General features: G+C 36.9%; 1 protein-coding gene across 1 annotated transcript; it reads right to left on the bottom strand.

The window, feature by feature from the left end:
• Positions 1 to 187: 187 nt before the first annotated feature.
• LOC103997946 (serine protease SPPA, chloroplastic) lies at positions 188 to 21,593 on the bottom strand. Its single transcript, XM_009419290.3, has 13 exons — positions 20,943 to 21,593; positions 16,060 to 16,243; positions 13,265 to 13,402; positions 10,859 to 11,029; positions 10,675 to 10,778; positions 8,874 to 8,941; positions 7,748 to 7,914; positions 5,717 to 5,786; positions 4,360 to 4,514; positions 2,364 to 2,469; positions 1,554 to 1,641; positions 1,325 to 1,468; positions 188 to 795 (listed from the first exon to the last, which is right to left on the bottom strand). Exons 1-13 carry the CDS (start codon positions 21,456 to 21,458, stop codon positions 565 to 567), a joined length of 2,142 nt encoding a protein of 713 aa, XP_009417565.2. The 5' UTR covers positions 21,459 to 21,593; the 3' UTR covers positions 188 to 564.
• Positions 21,594 to 23,209: the final 1,616 nt, after the last annotated feature.

Below are 23,209 nucleotides of genomic sequence, written 5' to 3'. Positions count from 1 at the left end.
AATTTCAATTATAAACAATAATCTATAATTAGCAACATGCATTCCTTATGTGTCAGAGATTTTAGTGTCAAAGGATGGAAAATATTCCTCTCACACGTAACATCCCCGGAACAAACGTTCCACTTCCAAGCCTATACAGCACACCTTAAGCTGCATTGGGCCAACATCTTTTTTATAAGCTCCAAGATGATAAAAAAGCCTGAAAAGATTCTTTCTGTATTATTATTTCCTCATTTTTCTCTTTTTTTTCCCTGTCACCCTGCAGTGATAACATTTTTGATGTGATGTATTTAATAATGCCTGATGTGAGATCAACACTAATACATTTAGTGTGACACTGATGAAATCAAGGCGGCTATATTACACGTTTGTAGAATGTGAAGTGTGACTCAGCAAATACTTTGTGCAATGCAGCAAAGAATTGTTTGCATCTCTGCGTCGCTTCATCTTGTAGAGGACTATATACTCTGGTACTGCTACGTGTGCTCTATCATCTGAAAGCTTTCCCAAATTCTTGAACTCAATAGACATCAACAACCACAGGACGATCTGCTCAGCTACTGACTAGTATGAGTTCAGGCAGTCCATTATGATTGCGATGATCGGATTGTCATCGAATGCATTTCCCACACTTTCAAATAAAATGCCCTCCGTTCTTGCTTGTACCCCATTCAGGCATTTTAGCTCCTGCAATGCTTCCTTGACAGTCTTGTCCAGGCCTAGCAGAGAATTCCCGAAGCCACTTAATAACTCCGGCAGTGATGGTGAGCGTTTTGACACCTCAACCAATTTAACCTGGCATCACCAACACACGTTAGCGACAAAGGCATGAAAGAGCCAAGCCATATATAGATTAACATAAGCTAGCTTCGTCCTAAACCTCAAGATTGTGGTTATCGATATATCAATCTAGCATACAAAAATGAAACCAACAAATCACACATTCTTACTATTTTTCCGGAAAATTTGATAGGATTTAGAAGCAAAGAAATCAAGAAGTCAACATGATAGAACAATATAAATTCCTAATGTGTTATCAGCAATTTGAAACAATATGCATGCGGCAGCCTCTTAACATTACAAGGATGCTATCACAGAAACCCTGCATAAGTTCACAAATAATACGCGTGCACATTGTATGTATGCATGCAAAATATATGTTTCTACAAATGCACGTGCAGCACAGCTGCGTCTAATTTTGCTAGGTTATCTGAAAAGAACTGCATTTGGAATTCAATCAGAATCCAGTTGTTCAAAGGGTGAAGCCAATCTAGCTGCAATATTCAAGAAACATCAGAGATAAGGCAGAAAAACACAGAGGAACCTGTCTGTCTTGCGGTATATTGGCCTTGTGTTTTGCTATGGCAACAGCTGTGGAGAACCCACCAATAGCATCAACCAATCCTCGAGAGGCTGCATCTTTGCCACTCCAGACCCGTCCTTGAGCAACTTCCTCCATTTGGTCCACCTATTTACAAATGATATTTTCAAGAGGCCAAAATAGGAAAAGAATACAATTTATCAAGAAAAAACTATGAATTGCAACATCTTACAGTCATCGACCGTGAAAAAGCTGCTTTATCTCGAAATAGCTGATAAGCATTTTGTGCAGACTTCTCAAAGAGTGCTGCTTCATCTGGCCTATAAAATTAAAAAAAGAATCACATTTTAAATGACATGAAGAAAGACACTACCTGGAGAGTGAATCAATACTCCTATGAAGCTAAGAATATCCTTACCCTGAATAACAAGTTCAGAATTATGGATTCTCCATATTGTGTTGGTAATAAAAAAAAATATATCAATTGGCAGTTGCAAAAATCACGTGATAAACTCTTCCATCTAGCTGGTATATTCGAAGCTAAATAAGACTCCACCAATATGGCAATTTATTGATGGCCCTAATTTAAGACATTGCATCACTTTTAAAGCAAAAGTCCATTTTTGAGATAAGAAAAGTCAAAACCGGACTACTGGTCAACCATAAGGTTCATGGAACTCTTAAATACTCTGAATGGTTGCTGATGAGAAGGTGATATCTGTTCTCTTGTTCAAGTTAGCAAAGAATAGATACCAACATATCTTTGTATCGAGTATGGTGGAAACTTACGTACACATAAACCTGATTCAGTTTGAATCATGCTTCTGCCTACCTCAACAAACTGATTGCTTTACTAATTTAGCTTAAACAGTATTTGACTCTGATCTTGGGCAAACTAAAGTGGCCCAACATCAAAATTGCACATTCATGAAAAACTCATACCAAGTGACTATGCTAGCTAGGAGACAGCATTGCAGAAGGTTCTTGGATATGTTATGAGATGCAGCTAAGAAATTTTCTCCAAGAAAGCACAGATATTTACCTGAAAGGACGCTGATCAGCAGCATTAAGCTCAGCATATTTCCCCCTTGAAATGATCTCCTTATTGAATCCAATCCTTTCATATAGTTTATTTAAGCTAAATCTCCCTGTGATGAATCAGAATGTAATAACTTAGAAAACAAAAGGCACTGAACACATTAATAAGAGGACACTGCTACAAGTAGAATTAACATTTTACTTAACATGTGATCTAGCAGTGAGAACTAGCCATGTCATGCAAAGTGCAAACTATTAAATTCGTTATAAAATAACTGAAAACAAACCAACTAAAACTAACAAGGGTATATGGAGAGATCGGAAAAGGCCTATGTGAGCAAAAAACAAGCTTTGCTTCAGTAACCAGCAATTTCCATATCTAGGTTTGAGAACCTTGATCTAAATTCTCCCATAATGCATTGCATTAACAATTCAAACGGTGGTGAAAACCAATGGTGCTTCACTGATTTTAGTACCACATCTGGGCTCTCTGTGAGTGCTACCTTGTATTATGACCTCAAAGTGGAGAAATATGCCAGATTTTTCCAATATAAAACAAAGATGCAGAATCCTGATAGAAATTATCAGAGATACTGTTAAAGGAAAATTCTTGAAGGATGGCGAAAGATAGTATTATAAATAGATCCATTTGTCAACAACCGAGATTGACGGTGACTGTTTGATGCCGATTTGTTTGAAACAAAATATATGTCAGGGTTAAAACTGACAATGTATTCGCTGAGTTTTCTTGTAAAGTTGTTTTCTGTTAGAGTCTCCATGTTGGTATATCCTGTTACCATGTTAAAGTGACAAATAGCAGACACAGCAAGTGAATTACTTGGGTGATGTGAGGCTTTTGCATGTGTTGAGTGTAATTGTGTTGTATTTGCTGCGACAGCAAGATCTAGGACAAAATTGATTGTCATTAAAAAAATCTGCTCAGGTGAGTGAATTTGCCCTTTGGGTTGACTTATGTCAATAAGTTCAACTAGAATATGGAAGGGTCAAGTTGTAGTTCACAACCAGGACTGGACAAGTCAAAATAGTTCATGCAACACGAAATAAGTTAATGTTGGACTAGATGGACCAAAAATAGGAGAGAAGAAAATCTGGGTAAAAGAAATCATATGATCAAGATTTTAGGTTCCCAAAGTTCTATAGTTTCTCTAGCATTGTTGGTCATAGTATCAGCAAAGTATGATCTCTATTTGTCTTACCTTCTTTATTGCAGATAATCTCTCTAACCCTAAGACCTAGACTCTCCAGTTATCAACTCAATACCATCATCACCATGACCACTTCCATCTGCATGCTCCTATTATTTTAGTTACCATCATATTGCTAAATTTCAGAAACAATATTTTGGGTTGATGAACCCAATGGATTAGGTATGAACTAGATATCCTAGTTATATGACAAATGAATAAGGCTGAAGAATAAATTTAAGCTGACCAAAAGTGTACCCAACTCAAACATTTGGACTTGAATTTGAAGTACCAGACAATCAATTTTCAGCAAACCCTGCCAGTTTTGGCCAAAATCCAGTAGATTTCGACTGAAAACTGATCCAATATAAGTAATCACAAGGTGCTAGTATGCTAACCCAGTACAAGGCACTCGTCATTTGAGGATACTTTCTGCATAACAAAAAGATAAAGATTCCAATCTTGCATTCATGACTTGTAGTACCCACATATATCCTTCAACAAAAATATTTATTAGGATGAACATATGAGATCACAGCCAAAACACTTTTAGTTCTACCAAATAAGAAAAATGTACTTCTCTAATTACTCATTAGGTTTCGTAATAGTTACCAGAAAATCAGGCCACCATAATAATAGTTATTATCTCAAACAATTTTTACAAAAAATCTTGAGTGATGATTGCTTGTTCTAAATGAATTGTCTATGGCATAAAGGAGAAGCACATGCAATCTTAATACTGCTGTAGAATCTTAACTCCATATAACAATAAGTATATCAACCCAACTGAATCACCTGTGACAACTCCAATGGAACCAGTCAAGGTAAGTTTCTCAGCTACAATGGCTTCTGCTGCCATAGCCATGTAGTATCCTCCACTTGCAGCAACGTCAGACATTGATGCAATTACAGGTTTAGAGGCAGCAAGAAGCCTTATCTCCCTCCACATTCTGCATAGGGTATTCAACAATTATTAGGTTGCAACAAAAACAAGTAAAATATTATACAAAAAAGAACAGATTTAAACAGAAAAAATTTGAGTATGATTTTGATATATGCAAATTATAGTAAATCAAGGCAGCAGCAAGAAGGAAGAAGAAATATATCACTTGAATATAAATGGTGTTCTTGCATATCGTAAGTACAGATTGATCATCTATACGCAACACATGAGCACATGCAGTTATAGTCATTAATATACATAAGATGAATTGCCATGGCCTCCAAATTCTATTTCAAGGTATTAATCTCACAAGAGAAGATGACAATAATGGAGGGATATTCTCACCAGATTCAAACTTCTTTTGGCACTTCTACCAAGTATAGTGAGATGAGGCCAGCCGCCATCATCAAATTATCCATGTCTATCAACACTAAGAACAAATGGAATTATAGAATGATCACCAACCCTTCTAGCTTGGGCAGTAAATGCATCTGAGACCCTTTCAAAGGGTAGATGATTCGAATCCCCATCTGGAACATGTCTAATTTCTTCAGCCCTTGGAGGTGGATGACTACCACATGTGGGGCTTGAATGTGCCACGTGTGATGCAGTAAAGTTAAAAGTACCACTAGGAAAAGCAATCCTTTTTTTTCGCTTTTACCAATTAAATGGCATCATGGGTTTCATGTAGGCATTTTAGGATTACTTGCAAATACATAGGTACCATTTACTTGATTTTGCATGTTTTCCAGCACAGCTCCTTGCATTCCATTCATTTTTCCATAACTTGCAGAGGATCTGCTAGTACAGGAAGAAATGACAATGTGTTGATCATTTTCATATTATAATCAAGACCCGAAATTAATGAACCACTTAGATGAAGAATCCATGGATAGACCAACTGCAGCATTACATCAACGAATCCCAGCACTTCTGCCAATTAAAATTGCTCACCTATGGTTATGGAAAACATTACAGAAGAAAGTGGAATTAAATTCATTCTTCAATTCTTAGCATGAAATCAAATGAAAACACACACACACACACACACACGCACACACTTTTAGGACTCCCTGATTTTGTTTGCGTAGAAAGATGCTCAATAACTTCCTAAAGGTTAATCATAACAAAAAATGAAAACTTTCTCTGTGTATGCACTTACAGGTTTACAGTAAAATTTATCAAGGTGAAGGCATGTGTAGCACTTACAGGTCAGAAGCAAGAGCATCACCACCGGGGCTGTCAATACGCAGAATAACAGCCTTATACCTTTCTGACTCTGCAGCAAAAACAATTACTCGATTTCAGTTCAAAGCTTTAACAAAAACTTTCAAAAACTCCAGAATAAAATTTTAAATAGAATAATTAGACTAACTTCTCAGAGCAGTGAGAATTGCTATTCAGCAGGCAATGTTTAGCAAGTTGCAAATAGAGTTCGTCTTGCATGATACAAGGAAAACACAACATATATGTTGAGCCAAAAGCATTTCTTCACCTGCTCCAGATTCTACTTGGAAGAATTCATATCAAAAGTAACTTGGGTGTTTGACTGCATCAAGTATTTGGACATCAAACTCTTGTTATACAGAGTCTATTAAGAAAAGATTTGAAACTGTTTCCACCACAATGAGGTCAGAAACAGAACCTTGCCACTTATAAATCTTTGTAAGATCACTCTGTGCATGAAGCTCCCACCAATGTGGGGTCTAGAAAGGGTCATTCTGCACAGTTTTATCTTTGCAAAAATAAAACTTATTTCCATGATTTGAATCTTAGTCACTTGTCTAAATAATGTGGAAAATACTTGGGTTGAGTTGGAATATTTCAAAGAACCCAACAGCAGGAATCTTTCTTTAAATCCATATACGGGGATGCTATTCTATGCACTGATTGATATGGGTGTATAGTGTGTCAAACTGTCAATACACCGGTATGTGTCGAAGACTTGAGGAGAAAGAAGAAGGAGAAGATGAAGGAAGAGGTAGCAGTGGAGGAAGAGGAAGGAAGAAGAGGCGGTGCGGAAGAGAAGGAGGAAGAGGAAGGAAGATTGTGACTCTTCTCTCCTATCCTAAGGAGTAGGAGAAGGCTTTGGAACCTCTTTCTACACTCTTATTACAACTAGGATTGATTAAGATTCTAGCTTCCTGACTGGGACATTTGCTTCATTCTTCTGCACCAAGTAGGATTCGTGCAGCAAGGCAACCTCCTTGCTGGTCTTTGGCTAGAACACATTAATAGGCTGAAACAAGCAAAGATCTTCCCTGGGCTGAAATATATTGTTTGATGTGTGTTTACATGAAACAAATTGAGTGTGTTGCCTCGAGGGGGTTCGGCCTTTATGTGAGCATTTGCAATGGCCTAAGTAGATGATTGAGGTGTAATAGTCCCTTGAATGATGCTAAGTTGTCTGGGGTTGGATCACATCATAACATGTGACTGTTGTTGTCGAGCCATTAGAATCCATTTATTGTGTCAATCATGTTACTCTTGTGTTGATGATATTTTAAAGAAAAGCAACTGATGCTGGTACACACAAGTATGTTATCAATGGTGGAGTTATGTGGTTGTTCAGTGTAAAATCGAATGCATAAACTAATTTTGGTTAATGAGCTTCCTAATTTTCCTTATTTTGTATCTTATTTTTACAAAATTGGCTGAAAATCCACTCAAAGTTCAAGCTACCGACTCCTAATCCCAGTTCAAAATTCCATGATTCTGAACAGTTCCCTTGAATTTCAGAGCTTTACCATAACTAGATTTCAACTGAAAAAAAGGTCAGCTTTTACCAGAGTGAACTGAACTAACCAAATTTTACCACCAAAGTAAGTTTCAAAGTGATCCCTGTTAACAATGTATTAGTTTCAGCAGAAACAACAAACTATATTTTAATCCCACCAGGTGAAACTAAGGTTTATATTCTTAAACATCTTTGTTGACTAAATAGCATACAGTACACGACTTATGCAAAGTAGAGAGGAAACACCAACAGATGGAAAATATTTATACACACCCCATTTCAAGTTTGAATAGGATAGTGAATATGTACATATGGAACATACAAGAGACCCAATAAATTATATACTTATCGAACAACAAGTGCAATGTTCTAGAAAGTAGAAACAATTGGAACAATGAGCATCTTGGCGGTTCAATACTTAGCAAGTTATATATTGATAGCAGATTCAAGAAATAAGATTTTTGACCTGAAAGCCAAAAATGTATTTGAATTGTTGAACGAACCTCTAATACTGCGAATCTTCTCAATCAGTTGCTCACTGATGATGCCAGAGCCAGAGACGCTCAATGGACTACGAGTGCGACTTATGCTTCCGGAGGCTCTGATTATGGCAATTTGATCTTTACCTCCTTCCAACCCAAGGGTCCATTTTCTTACATTAGAGTATTTACTGTTGAAAAGACAACAGAAATGTAGCATCTCATCACTCTCCTACTATCAGTAACATCTTCAAGAAGTAATTTGTATTACTCATATTCAATGTTGCTATAATAAATCAAGAAATATCTTTTAACCTTGTTAAATTGGAAGATCAAGCTGTCACACTTAAGAAAAAAATCAAGATCAAGCTTGAAGATCAAGCAAATGCACTCAGATGTACAGATGACAGTCTAGGAGTTTCTCTTCACGATGAAACAACTGGAAGTTGCAAATTCAGCATAACAAGCATCGGCTTTCTACAAATGATGCATCAATTCATACATAAGCAAACACCAAATGAGTTTTAGTTTGGCATGTCGGATTAAATTCAGTTATGTAGCTTCATTTCCAAGTAACAAAGAAATAACAAAATATCAAGAAATATCAATAAGCCTTTTATGGACCCTTGAGTTATTCACTTATTCTTCACCATCAACTTGATGATTTTCTTAAGAAAAAGGATTGAAATGTACCATGTTCATCATATTAAAGCATTTACTTTTTGATAGAAACCTAACATTTTAAAATTTAAACATCTTGGATATCTTAAAATCTAAGATATTCAAAATTTATGTTTTATTCCTAAATTTCTTTGGATTGCATACTGAGATAAAATTTGAAAACCGAGTAAAACTAACACACTAGTTATGTGTTATTTTTGGTCCCACAAAAACTGCATTGATATAATTCAAGGGTTACTGACTAAATCCTACTGAAGGATTACACTATATGGCATATAAAGATAACATAGAAAATGAACCATAATCTAGCTGGATTAATGACTCACTCAAGAAAACAAATGTGCATTATCAATTTTCATAATGACCAATGGCTTTCATGGTCATCAAAAGCAATTTTTCAGATCAAGCTCACAACTAAATGCAATCCCCTCTGCAACACATTTCAATGATTTTCTAAGATGTTAATCACCTGTAATCAACCATGAGAAGATCTTTCTTATCCTTCTGACCCAGTCTTGCTTTTAACATTGATCTAACCTGCAGTTCACATTCGCAGTTCATGCAAGCCAGTAATTATTTGGAAAAGAAATTGACCTAAAAGGGCACTGAGAAGATAAAAAGACCACAGTTCATTATCTGATTGAGTTAAACCACATTCTACTTCAAATAACTAGGAGTCTTGCAGTTACCATGTGAACAACTACAATTACAAAAATGATGTTCCTTAGGATAGATGCATGTATATCTTTAAATAAAATGATAATGGTTTTTTAGTACATCTACTAAATGCTAGTTTCAAGATTCGCCATGCCGAGCTGTACTGGGTAGTACAGGTGATACACACCGATCCAATAGGAGGCCAGCTCGTAGATCGCCCTGTATAAGGCAGTCCATAACAGGGGACCTGTATCGCCCGATATAGGGTATGTACTAATCAAAATGGTCAAAATCCAACCATTACCAACCTGTACCAGTCAATAATGGTCGGATTTTGATCGATACCGATCAATGGCTAGGAATTGTTGAATTCAAATGGTCCATTTGACCATTTGAACTAAATCTAAGGGTTACACCCTCATTTGACCGTTTGAGGGTGGTGCATGGACCGAGGAGCATTTTACACATGCCACTCAAGATTCAGATCATGGAGTTTAACGAAGTACTGGTCAAGTTTATATACAAAAGGGAAAGAGGAAGACAGTGGATGATCTTGAGTAGATCTGACAAAGCCTACATGATGTAGACACAAAGCGAAGCTCGTCGTATTCATAGTCATCGTACTATAAAGAATCTTACGGCCAAAAGCAGTACGGTGATAGTTGGTCATTCTTCTCCGAGCAACAGTACGGTGATCGATCTTATGATACGAAGCAACAAATTAGTGGCGAAAGCAAAAGTTCCGACATTCTCCAACCTCCACACCAATACATGTCACAATAATACTTGCCTTAGGAGCTGCCTCGGACACGTATGGTTCACAATGATCAAACTACAACCATTATCACATTAATGTATCAATGGCATACGATGTATCAGCATACTATGTCATGAGATCAATTTCAAGATTGGATCCGACAAACATATCAAATTAATATACAGATACATAAAATCGAGGACCCCAATTCACCGCCCGTGGAGTCCTGTCGTTCTTTTTTGTGGTAAAACCAAGTATATCCATCGATCGATTACTTGATTCATTTGAATCTTAAAGTTTAAATTATTTAACAAATAATCTAACAATTCAAATTATTTCTTTGGATATAATTCAATGTCAATAGAAGAATGGTCTAGAATGTATCACAAAACTACTCCTTAAAGCCCAAAAAAGATATCATTATTCTTTCCTAATTTAGATTATTTTTGCTAAAATTATACTAAATTTATATTTATTTCCAACTTAAAAAATGTAATCTAACTTTTTTCATTTTCCAAGAATTTTTGGAGATATTTTTGGCCATTTTTTCATGCCGTCAGTATGCCCCACCGTACCAACATACGATATGTCAGTACAAAGCGGTACATATCATATCATTAGCCGATTGATACACCCGTACAAACTAGTAAGGCAAACCCTGGACAGTTTTAGTTTTAGACAAAATATTGGAGGATATCAAAAGTCGGCAAGGATAAATTAAGATACATAAACAAAACATAAAAAATCTCATAGGTACCATTTAAAGCTAATATTTGTTTTGGAATAAACAATGTTACTAAAAGATATTTCCTATGTTCTACACATTCCAATCAATGGAACAGGCAGAAATTTGCACCTCATCATCATACAATATATTTGTTATATACCCTTCTTCTTTAAGTCTTTCAACTTGGTAAACTCCTGTATTTAGAAAATCCTCAATTTCTTCCCTCTTCTTTCCTGAAACAAAGCAGATTCAAAATTCCAAAAGAGTGATTTATGAATTTCAAATCAATAATTAATAAAATAGCTAAAAGTACCTCTAGTTGAAGAAATTGTTTCAAGCCAATTTTCATAAATATTATCAAGCAAAGTAGTAAGCATTTCACAAACTTCTTTTGACATGCTTTTACGAGATAGTTGGTCTCCAGCACTTTTATATCTACCAATGCGCTGAATTTCAGGCAGAATTCCTACTTTCTCAAGAACACCTGGGAAAAAAATTGTTAAATACAGTCAAGCTATAATTTTGATTTTAGAAGTCTCACATCAGAATGCCTTTTGAAAATATAAAAATGTTTATTAATTAAATTAAAACATAACCGCTGCTTGTTCAGTTTAAGCAATATGTTATGATTGTGCCATTTTAACAACTATTTTAGAAACATTATCCTTTTCAAAGAACACCTTCCATCAAACATTATATGGTAACACACAAGACTCGAAAAAGAAATTCTGGGAGGGCAAAATGGATTAGAAGCACAGAGCAAAGTAGTACACATTATCCTTTTCAAAAAACACCTTCCATCAAACATTATATGGTAGCACACAAGACTCGAAAAAGAAATTCTGGAAGGGCAAAATGGATGAGAAGCACAGAGCAAAGTAGTACACAGACTATGTAGATCCATCAGGGACAGAAGGGCAATAAGCAGCAAAATAGAATTGTCATCAACTATATCCTGAAAAGTGTGCAAATTTCCATCACTACTCTTAATAGACACCCATCATCCAAAAGACAAGGACACGTTGAAGTTTTAGGGTTATAAAAATGATTTCCTCTGACAATTCTTTCCTTTTTATGATTCATAGCTTCTAACAAGAGATTAAACAAATAAACTTTAGATTCCAATTAGGAGATGTAACAAGAGAAGCATAAAACCAATTTGATCTGATTGCAAAACAGTGATTTAAAAAGCGCTAGGCACCAAGGTCCAAAAACGCTCGAGGCGCTAGGCGCTCGCCCGAGCAAAACGAGACGCTAAAATATAAAAATATATAATATAATTAAAAAATATAATTATTTAAATAAATATATGATATTAAATTAAAAAATCTTACAAAATCATAATATCACATTAACAAAAAAAAAATCTCAAAATTCAAAACAATAACAATAATTTCAAATAAATAAAAATTAGTAGTATTAAAATTAAAATAATATATTATTAATATATTGTTACTAGTATACAGTTAACAGTATACTATTAATATATTGTTAACAGTATACTATCGAGTCGATGTGAGAAAAGGTAGCAACGAGCAGCGGGAGCAGGAGAGGCGAGTGGCGACAGTGGCAGTGGTACCAGTAGCAGTGAGAAGCGGCAGCGGGAGCAGGAGCGGGAGCGGCACGCAATGACAGTAGCATCGATAGCAGTAGCAGCAAACAGCGGGATCGGGAGCGCCGGAGCGGCAGCGATAGTGGGAGCAATGACAGTAGCAGCGGCAGCGACAAGCAGGGTTAGGGTTGGGAAAGTCGCGAGAGGGATGTTGGGAGGCTGATATCGGTACTTTAGTTGGTTCAATCGAACCAACTGAAGCACCGAAGACCGAACCAAACGTAAAACAATGGTTCGGTCGCCTGTTTTAACCCGGGCGCTCACCCGAAGCGCCCGACGCTTGGGCTCGGGCGAGCGCCTAGGCAACGCCTCTTTGAAGCGAGGCATCTGGATATGAAGCGAGGCGCTCGGGCCTCGCCTCGCCTCGCCAGAGTGCCTACTGAAATCGCTGTTGCAAAAGACCCCTATAGAAGTATACATGAGGGACCCTCCAGTCCATTACCACATGATGCTTCATAGTAATTTATTGATACAGTTGAAAGAGAAAAGACTCAACTCTTCCTAGCTTATTCTCTTAATGTTCACTTCCTTATGTTTGCCCTCCTTTTTTCCCTTTAACGTGTCCACTGTTAACATTGTGGCAGTTGACACATGTAGTGCAAAATCCAGAAGGTTAAGAAAAGCCAAACCTCTAAAATCAAGAATGGCAACAACCAAACCCGCATAAAAAAGAGGTAGATATATACCATTGAAAAGAAATTAACAAAATCAGAAAATCTAATGTCACAACTCACCTAAATTTGGATAAAATAAAAAATGAAACTCCTAAAACAGTCAACCTTGGACATCTTGGTTATTTATTTTTTACTAGATGACAACCTTCAATATGAAAATCCTCCAATGATATACATTCCAAGCCTGAGTAGTTTCATCAATTTTTTTATCTACTGACGACAGTCAAGAAAAAAGTTAAACATGAGAACCTTAAGGAACAACAAATAGTCAAACCACCTTATGAAACCAAAACAACTATTTTCTGCAGCTACCAGCTAAAAGTAGAAAGCATATGATATATGAACATATCTATGGTCATAAAACTTCAGAATATTTTTAGCAAGTTGTCTCTCATTTCATGCAACATACAGTTGTTGAACAAGACAAACTTACCCCCAAGGAATGATGATTGAACAGTCAAACCATAGAGTGCAACATAAGCACTAGGGGGGACATAGACTTCTCCACAAGCACACGCAAGGTAGTACTCTTTCTCGCCACATATGGTAACATGGCTCACAATGAACTTGCCTACAAAGAATCAAATTTACTTTACAGGAAAAGTATCAAAATGAATTCCATTTAACAATTATCTTACGTAAAAAATATCACTGTTCAATATGAATAAAAAAGTTTACCAAATAAATAAAGGTAACCAACCCTTAGTGAATGAATAATCATCTTTCAACAGAGGAATTAAATGATCGAAGCACACTCAAATCAGTAAAAAATGCACCCAAATTATGCTCATGAGAGCAAGGTTTCTAATACAAATCCTGTACCAGTTTATGGTATCGATATAATGGGGGACAAACTGCTGGATCCCCAATATCATTGAATAAAATACAAAAATGAATACCACAAGTCCTCAAGTACTAACATTGAGCTACAAATTTTGATAACAGTATCTGGCCAGACCAGTAAATGCCAATCAACCAGTATTTAGAACTTTGCATGATATATGTCACTCAAGATCATTAATTCCTATATCAAAATCATTTTAGAGTATTATACTAGTTTACACTTATCATGTAATTCTGAAACAACTCGTCTCCATCTATCTCAACTGAAAGATGCATCCATCGGTCATTGTAAAACATTATTTGTTATGAAAACTCTCATTTATGCATTTTCAAGAAAATCATAATGGTCGTTTATAATTTTTGCACACATAGCGCTGGCAATAGACCTATGCTAGCACTGGTACCCGCTTCTACAGGTTATCATGCTAGCATGGATTTTTTCATGCATTTTCATGGCTGCTGCAAGTATTTTGAGTTTTTGACATTGTTTTCTTTGTTACAATTCTTTACTGCCAGTTTGGATCTGAACCTTCATCTTTTCTTCAAATCTAAGCCAAATTATTCAGTCATATAATGCATATAAATTCAAATATTCTTATAGCCCCTTATCGTCCTTTGCAATTAAAAAAAAAAGCAAGAGGATCCTCTGATGTAGAGCTGCATTGACAGTCAAAGTCAAGAAGGGACCTCTTTTATATTCTCATTCTCATACTTGGTAAATATTCAATTTTTTTATAGGGAATCCATCGTAAATTTGATTTTTCTCCTTGTGTTCATGATTTTGCTATTCTTAATAATCTTAGCACCAAGTAATACTACAGGCACTTGGTTTATCAATTTTCCAAAGGGCAATGGTTGACCCTCGAATTCGACCCTCTAAATTCGATATAATTTGAGGTTCTCCTTCTGATTTAGCTATCTTTTTTTAAATATCTTTTTCCATGAATAATGATCTGTAATGTAAAGATGTGCCATATTCATAATCACACAGTTCTACTATGGTACTATGTAAGATGTTAGTGGCTGGGGTTCCACAGAGAAATTGAACAAGTTCGTTCAGATTTTGATATCATAGCTAATTTTCTCCTAAGAATAATTCAGTTCTCTTAAGTTTTGAAGAGTGACATATATAATTTTAAGTTTTTGCGGAAAGAATCATGCTACTCTCTCCAACAGGAACTTCAATGATTCCTTTCAGCATAGAATGATAGATCAAACCAAACAACCTAGAGGTTGCAACCTCCAAGAACCAATTACCAAAAATAACCTCAGTTATCCTTTTCTTGTTATTCTTCATAAATAGCCAAGCATAACTTTGTCAGAGGCAACAGTATTCCTATGTTCATCTGGAAGCATGAGGCACATGTATGTCTTCTTTCTTGATCTAACAATTCACTAGTGCATGGTTCTTATTTATTAATCATAGTTAAGTGATCAACTCAAGTGTCTAAAGTGATGATAAAGGAAGGTAAGAATAATAAGAACAAATGAACAAATTTAACTTTCAGGAAGGGAATGGAAGTCAGGTGAAGGGACCTGGTTATTGTTCTGTTCTTTATCAGTCCATTTGAAAAAAATGGAACAATAGGTTGTTTAATTTTATTACATGATAACTTGTTTCAATCATTAAGAGAATCCTTCCATAATTTACCAGCTTCAAAGGGAATCCAGCCTCTTCATTGAGTGATTTCATATGGTCAGCCAGAGATTGTTAAATCTTTTGTAGCTCTTCCATTTTTCTTTGTATTTTTTTATTTTCCTTCTCCTTCTTTCCTTTTCTTAACTTATTTAACTTATTTGTAATCTTGCTGATTTGCCTCAATACCTCAAGAACAAAAGAGGTGGATAGACTTGGTTCTTTAGACCTCAAGAACAAAAAGGTCAAGCTAATATGTGAATAGAGAGAGCACAAAAGAAACTGCTGAACCATGTGATAAGAATTATGAGTACACCAGCCTTCGACTAGCATGAAGCATTGTAACACTGACATGCCATGTCACTGAAAATTCCAGAGGTGTATTCAAAATAAAGGAACATGCATCCCTTTACCAGTCGTGATCTTGCACACACACCAAACAGTGGGCATTTGGCATGTCCATCCCAAGTGTAGAATATGATTAGTATGCATAAAGATATTTTCTAATAAATATAAGGAATTTTCAAGTGCATCTTATTTAAGAGATACATAGATAAAATCACCCACACACATACACAGATAATGAGATTCTCAGTGTTTTTGGGAAAATCATCTACAAGGAAATCAAAGCAATGTGATTTTATAAAAATCTTACAAATATTTCATCACCTTACTATCAATGACTTTATTTATAAGAAAACTTATTTAACAAGATTTATAAAACTTAAGTTCAGTTAATTTATCTGTACCTGACTTCTTGAAATACTGTATATGTCGTCGTATTTCATCGATTTTGGCCCATCCACAGCTAAGTGGTTCTATTTCAAGATAAATTCCAGAAACACGAGGGTCATATGCTGCTTTTATAAAATTTTCACAAATTTGAGGTAGAGATAACCCAGAAGAGAAGCGCGTTTTTAACTGATCAGATATCTGCACCATAAAAATATAATGTTATGGTGCATTCATATCAGAAAATATCCATTTAAGTATAAATACCCAATTTATCATTCAAGATTAATGATTATTTTCCATATCAGCACATCATTGTTTTATGAGTTTTCGTGGACAACTATGTTGTATAAAGGCATACCACCAAGGCACCAACCACCAACGACAAGATTTGATGATATTCTACTCTTTTCTGTGTCAACTGGAACACATTGCACAAAATAAAGCACAGAAAACCATTTTCTGAAAGTAAAACATTTTAAGGCCCCTAGATCTGCCTATAATAAAGATGCTAGAGAATACAAAGAGTACTGAGTACTTGCTCATGCAAACATTTCTAATTTCTTGAATATTTTTAGCTTGAAAATATGCTCTTTTGTGCTAAATGCACAATCTCACTTATATGGATGTCCCAAATTTCATTCATTAACTAAATGCTAATCATCCTGTCCTAGTTCTTCTGAACCTTTGCATTAAATTATTGATTTAGACTGTGGCATCATAGCTTTCCACTTTCAATCATTTGGCATGCTGATAACTCAGGCACAGTAGCATATGGACCTTAATACGAGGGTGGCAACTTGCTGCAGAACACTCAGTTTAATGCTTTGTGGTGCTGCAGATTGATGCATAAGATAACTTATCCATATATGTTACTGTTATGGTATTCACTAGCAAGTACTATTAACTGCAAAATCATTTTTCAATCTCAAAGACACGAATTAGTGTCATCTTATGTATCTAAGAAGCACACGTTGGCTGTGATACCCAGGCTGTAAAATAGACTGGCATGATGAGACATGACTATATAATATACAGATGTGCATGGACAAATCCTCAGCATGGACATGATATGCAATAGCATAGTGAACTGAGAATAATAGAAATGAGTACATCTTTGTCATGATTGATGTCAATTGTTGCTCAGATAGTCCATGGCAAGCCATGGAGAGGTACTGACTTATCAGGCTGAGTGATAGTATTTATTTTCAATATTGTTTTGTTGTCCAACTGAAAATTACTGAAAAGATATAATGGGGATCGATCACCGAACAAGTGATATCTCTTTGATAACTTCATGTTTCAAAGGCAAAACATAACTTATGTCTTGGTATCGTCATGTATAAGAATGCGGAGCAATAATCTTAATGAAATAGTGGGATTTTCAGTTTTACAAGTGGTTTCAAGTCTCCTGTCCTTCCTTTTATTTAATCTGGATATCATAAGTCAGCCATCATCATATACAATAATCAATTATGTTTACATATCAATAATGTCTAGAAACTCTTCTGAAATTCAAACTATATATTGTAAAAGCTGAAACTAACTTGCTATAATGGTTGTAGAAGATGATGTTCATGACTGTCAATTGCCTTAATTCAGGAAAAATGAATTAGCTGACGGATAAGGTAGCTACATGGTAGTTGTTCTCCCTTAAAACACCGAGCTGGTTAGGATGTCAATAAAAGGGTCAAAGAGTGAGCAGAGGGATACTTTGCCAAATGCAAGGTTCGCAAAACCGTACTGTACCGGTCGGTATTGGCGGTACATATCGGTCCACCAGCAGATTGGCATGCAGACTACCTGTTATCGGGCAGTATTAGTCTTTTGGCCTCATATCGGGTGATACGGGACTGTATTAGGTGGTATCGATCGAAATTTCGACCGTTACCGACCTGTATCGGCTAATATCGGACGATAACGGGAGAAATAAAGCAGGTGATCCTTTATTGCTGATTAGATCGCCAATTCTTTGACCCCTCCATGATCGCCAGTTGGCCCGATGCTGAACCAATGGAAGAAGTTCTGGGCCGGCGGTGGTAGCAGCGGGGGCGACGGAGTGTGCTGTCTCCTCCTTGAACTTTGGCCTCTCGAGCAAGGCGGCTCACTCGTCATCCTGATCGGCTTCCCGACCTCCCTCGCTGACCTCGTTGTCAAGAACCGTGATCGCTTGAATAAACCTTCGCGGAAGAAGAAGCTGCCTCCCTCCAACGTCGACTCCTCCGCTTCTGGTCCCATCACAACCCCCGTTGTAGCGACACCGTCAGACGATGGAACTCGACCCGATGCTGTCTTTGTAAACCGCCCCGTTCCACTAAGGATGGTTGTTCATCGTCGCTCATTTCTATTGAGACGGATAGTAAGAGGTTAAAGACAGGGTTGGGGTTTCTTTTGGGAATGATTTTGGTTTTGGATCATGGGATCAATTTTTATTTTTCAGATATTTTTGAAGGTTTAATGTTTTTTAAGCATACCGCTCAGTACGTTGTATCGTACTATATCAAGCAAAGCTGGATATATTAGTACCGTACGAGATTAAAAACCTTGGCCAAATGAAAAGGAAAACACCTATATTCGTTGGAGTGAACTCTAGTGGGAAGTGTACATACCTGACTTATTCAAGTGAGGAAAGGCAAGCATCATTGGCTGTCACATCACATCATCAACAACATTGACCATGGTGACTTGGTCACTATGCCAAGTCATAATGAAAATCAACTAATAGTGTCTCATCCTTGCAAGATGCAACTTTTAAGTTCTCAAGTGAAACAAATTCCTATCCTGTACTAATAATCCCTGACTGATCCTATAACATACATAACTTCTAAACTTACCAAGTAATTGAAATTCACAAACTTACTAGCAATTCCTGTTCCTAATAATTAGAATTCAATTACCCTATTTGGAGGAATTCAGTCCCTCATTTGGGTTTAAGGATTTCAATTTTCATTTGATGGAGTTGTCATAAAAAATCTTAAGATAACAGAAATATTTTAATTATATTAAGATCACAATACCTCAATTACCATTTTTTATGTTCTCCCTCCCTCTAGCTAAGTGCAATATTTATTTATCTTTCCATGTTTCTTTATACATTAACTCTTTATCTTTACTTGTGTGTGTGTGTGTGTATATATATATATATATACAATTTTATCATTGTATCATTTTTTATCGATGTACTATAAAGATTGAGATCATTAAATCATATAGTAAATAATATACAAAAACATTTCATACTAATGTTTGCATTGAAAATTATTAGTTATTTCATATTAATGAAGAAACAGCAGTGTCCCTCCTAGTTAACCAATTGTAAATCAGTATATGAATACAAGCTATTTCGCAACCCTAGTGTTGACACACCCTTGCTTGACGCACTTGCAGTCAATTCCAATATTTTTCTTGAGAGAAATCGATCCCTAATTAGTAAACCTAATATTTGTTAGGACCAAGTCGACACTAAGAGGAGGAGGGGGGGGGGGGGGGTGGGGGGGGTGAATTAGTGCTTTTGATAAAAATGACATCGATTCGAAGATTCATTCAAAAAAGCTTGTATTTGAAAAGGCGCTTAAACTTGAAAATGTTCGTAAGTGATTGAGGGCAGTGAGCAAGTAAATCAACGAGTAATGAGAATGAAAAGCATGAAGAAATTGCACAAAAAGAAAGCATACCAGATTTATAGTGGTTCGGTCATCGTGACCTACATCCACTCTCGATTCCAGGTCACCGGCTTCCACTACCGATCTTCTTTCAACGGGCGAAGATCAACTACCCTTTAACACCTCTCTCTCCTTTTCACAGGCTTAAGAGAGAACTTTTACACCTCTCTTTTGGATCTCACTCCTCCTTCAGAAAACTTCGAAATCTAGGAAGAAGAGACTCTAAATCCTAAGAGAGTTTTCAATTTTTCTCAGGTATTCTTTCCCTCCTTTGAATTAAATTTCGTTCTTAGCCAAGTAGAAATATCTAGGGTATTTATAGACCTCAAATGGCTTTAATAATAGAGCCAAAAAAGGTCTCATCCCAGGTTTACCGTGTCTTGGCGGTACCACCGCCTGCAGCACTGACAATGGGCGGTACCACCACCCAATCTGGCATTACCACTGCCTGACAATCTGGAAAAGTGTGCTCTTGACTTTTCCAGCTCATAGGTGGTTCCACCTAATCTTGGGTGATCGAATGGGCCTTCCACTTGGCCCAACTCAGGCCCAATGAGCCCCTAATTGAGTTGGCATGGTTACACCCCAAAACCGACTCAATTAGACTATAAACTAACTTGATCTAGATATAATCGATTACTAGTATGAATCCTATGTTGTCCAGCATGTCATTGGTTCATTCGATGCTTCATCCGATCATTTCGACGCATCGTCCTTTCTTGCGACGTATTGTCCAATCGGCATATTGACCTTCGCAACATCCGATCTCCTTGACGCAATGACCGATCCTTGTGGCCCGATGCCCAAACTCATGGCACGAAGCCTTCTGTCGATACGTCGACCGATTCTCTGGCTCGACGTCTAATCTTCTGACATGTTCCACTCCGGTCCAACGCCCGATTCCTCTTTCTTTAATTGATTTGCTTTTTATGATCGAGTTAGTCCTGTGTTACTCAAAACGTAGATTAGATCGTAAACTCATCAATTGATTTCATCATCAAAATTCGAGATTCAACAATACTAATTACGCGTCGTGACTATTCTTTTCGTCGATGAGCAACACGTAGACCAATCATTTTGCTTCTAAGAAAGTATATGAATCAATCTTAAGCTGCTACTGAACCCTAGAAAAGTACTAAGCTAAAAGAGAAAGAGAAAGCAAAACAAGGTCAGCAAATCAACAACGCCAAGAGAAGACAAGAAAGAAAGCAAGATAAAAAAAGAAAGCAGAGAGAGACCTGGCCGCGGAGTCTCATCGAGAGAACGCTCCCTTTCTTGACGCGCTCCCAGGGAAGAGCAAAGAGCATCCTCACCTTAACGACGAAGAGCCTCCACCAATCGAACTCCTCCATCTCAAACTCCCCAGTCGGGTACTCCTGTCCAACTTCTCCATCCGCACCGACCTTCTCTCGCACGGCCCCATCGTAACCCACACCAGGAGCTGAATTGCTCGGAGGCGTGCCGCCGTCCCCCACATTCTTGGACTCCTCTGCATCCTCATCCTCATTGGTCTTCGCGGCGGAAGACTCAAGCGCCCGGAAGTGGAATCCACCGCGGCGAGGGTTGGATGGCAGCAAGGAGGAGGAGGAGGAGAGGAGGCGAGAAGTGGGCGGGGAGGCGAGGGAGGGGGAGAGATGGAGGAGAGATGAGAGAGGAGGTTTGTGAGAAGGGAAGAGGGCGGACAGCTTCTGGCGACTGCGGTGTGGGAAGCAGAGACCGTGGAATGGTGGGGGGCTGAAGAGAACGTTGGACATAGTTTCTCTGGGTGGTCGAGTTTGGCTTCCTCCTCTTCCCCTGTTGGTTATACTTGCGCTCGAGAAGAGAGGAAACGAGGAGGGGAGGCGACCGGCCGAGTGGAAAGCAAAGCTTCCCGACGACAAGGTTGCTCTACGGCCACGTCATCCCAAAAAGCCGTTGTATATCTTTCTTTTGTTTGGTGAGGCGAGACTTCTGATACCCATCCGTGGTATGAGCTGTGTTGTGGGACCAGTGTGGAACCCACCTGCGTGAATCACCCCCGAAATGGTTTTGGCTGATGCCACATGGGAGCCGATTTGTGGGGTCCAAGTGCGTGGGTCGTATCACACCAGTTTTCCTGTGAAAGGCTGAACTGACATGTGTATCGGCTGCCATCATACGGTGGTACGAAACACTTAAATACGTAGAACTTATAGTTTGCGAGATATATATATATATATATATATATATATCGTTTGCTTTGGTATTGATCTGAATCTAACAAAAAAATTATATTAGGGCACACTTGATAATACTTTTATGATGCTTAAGTTAATAAGTTAGTTGAATAGATCGAATAGTTTTTAAGTTTAGATTATCTTAAGATGTATTTGTTGATCCTCTTTAAAGATATTACTTTAGTAAGTTACTTCTTTCATTCAATAAATTGAATTATGTACTTGTTAATTTAAAATGATTCATATCAAATCTAATTCTTTTTCAAGGTCGATCTCAAATTAGATTTTAAAATTTTAACCTGAATCTTAGAAAAATTATATTAGGGCACTCCTGATAATACTTTTACGATGCTTAAGTTAATAAGTTAGTTGAATACATCGGATAGTTTTTAAGTTTAGATTATCTTAAGATGTATTTATTGATCTGATTTAAAGATATTACTTTCTAATGATATCACCTGTGATAGGGTGATGCATTGATCTCAGGTGCAACTATTGATACTAAGTTTGAGATTTGATTATTTTTTACTCTACGGTGTTAATCGAGCAATGCAAGATAATTGGTTAATTGATCACTTATCGCTGAGGTATTAACTATATGAAATCGAGATGTCAATCACGTAGAACAACACCATATAGCACATTTTAAAATATGACTTAGAATTGTGTACATTATGATTCGAATTTTTTTAAGCGTGTTTGATCGTATAGAAATTTATTTTATGCATGAATACTTCATAGTCTCATTTGCCGACAACCAAATTGACGAGTGCCGTGGGCACATCAACCACTTAGGGCGTCAACATGTCAACCATCCGTTAAAGGAAAAGCATCCGAGTGTCGTCCTCTTCAATTTAAGTGGGAGATTCGTCCTCTTCAATCGAACTCCGTGAGACTTGGGATCTTTAGAGAGACTGCCTCATGCAGCAACTTCCTTCTTTTCCTATTACTCGAAGATAGTTTTGCTAATTTCGATGACCTAAGGGTGTAGCTGACGTTAGCCACCGCGAGATGGGAAAAGGAACCAAAGAAGACGAAGACTCAATGGAGAAAATTCTAATTCCTTTCTGTTCACAGCTAATATGTATATTTTAAGAAGATTATGGTTTTCCGTTAGTTTAATTCTGTCATATGTATAAATGAAAAAAAATAAAATGAATTTCCAGAAAAGGATTTTTATTTTTTTGAGATGATCATATTTTTAGAATTTTCTAAAAACGTCCCTTCACTTTGTGTAATATTTAAAATACTCTTATTTAACAGTAAGTCATTTATATCTTTTCTTTTCACTTCATTTTGTTACAGATCGA

Source organism: Musa acuminata, chromosome BXJ3-9, assembly GCF_036884655.1.
Source record: "Musa acuminata AAA Group cultivar baxijiao chromosome BXJ3-9, Cavendish_Baxijiao_AAA, whole genome shotgun sequence".
Classification (NCBI taxonomy): Eukaryota; Viridiplantae; Streptophyta; class Magnoliopsida; order Zingiberales; family Musaceae; genus Musa; species Musa acuminata.
This window is presented reverse-complemented; position numbering and strand designations above follow the sequence as displayed.

Bases quoted from the DNA above. Each gene is read 5' to 3' on its own strand.
- LOC103997946 (XM_009419290.3), bottom strand. From the start codon at position 21,458: ATGTCCAACGTTCTCTTCAGCCCCCCACCATTCCACGGTCTCTGCTTC. The intron at 13,403-16,059 runs GTACAGATAAAT...GATTCTTTGTAG, and splicing joins ACAGTATTTCAAGAAGTCAG to GCAAGTTCATTGTGAGCCAT. The intron at 8,942-10,674 runs GTGCAAATTTCT...TGTGAACTGCAG, and splicing joins ATATATTGTATGATGATGAG to GTTAGATCAATGTTAAAAGC.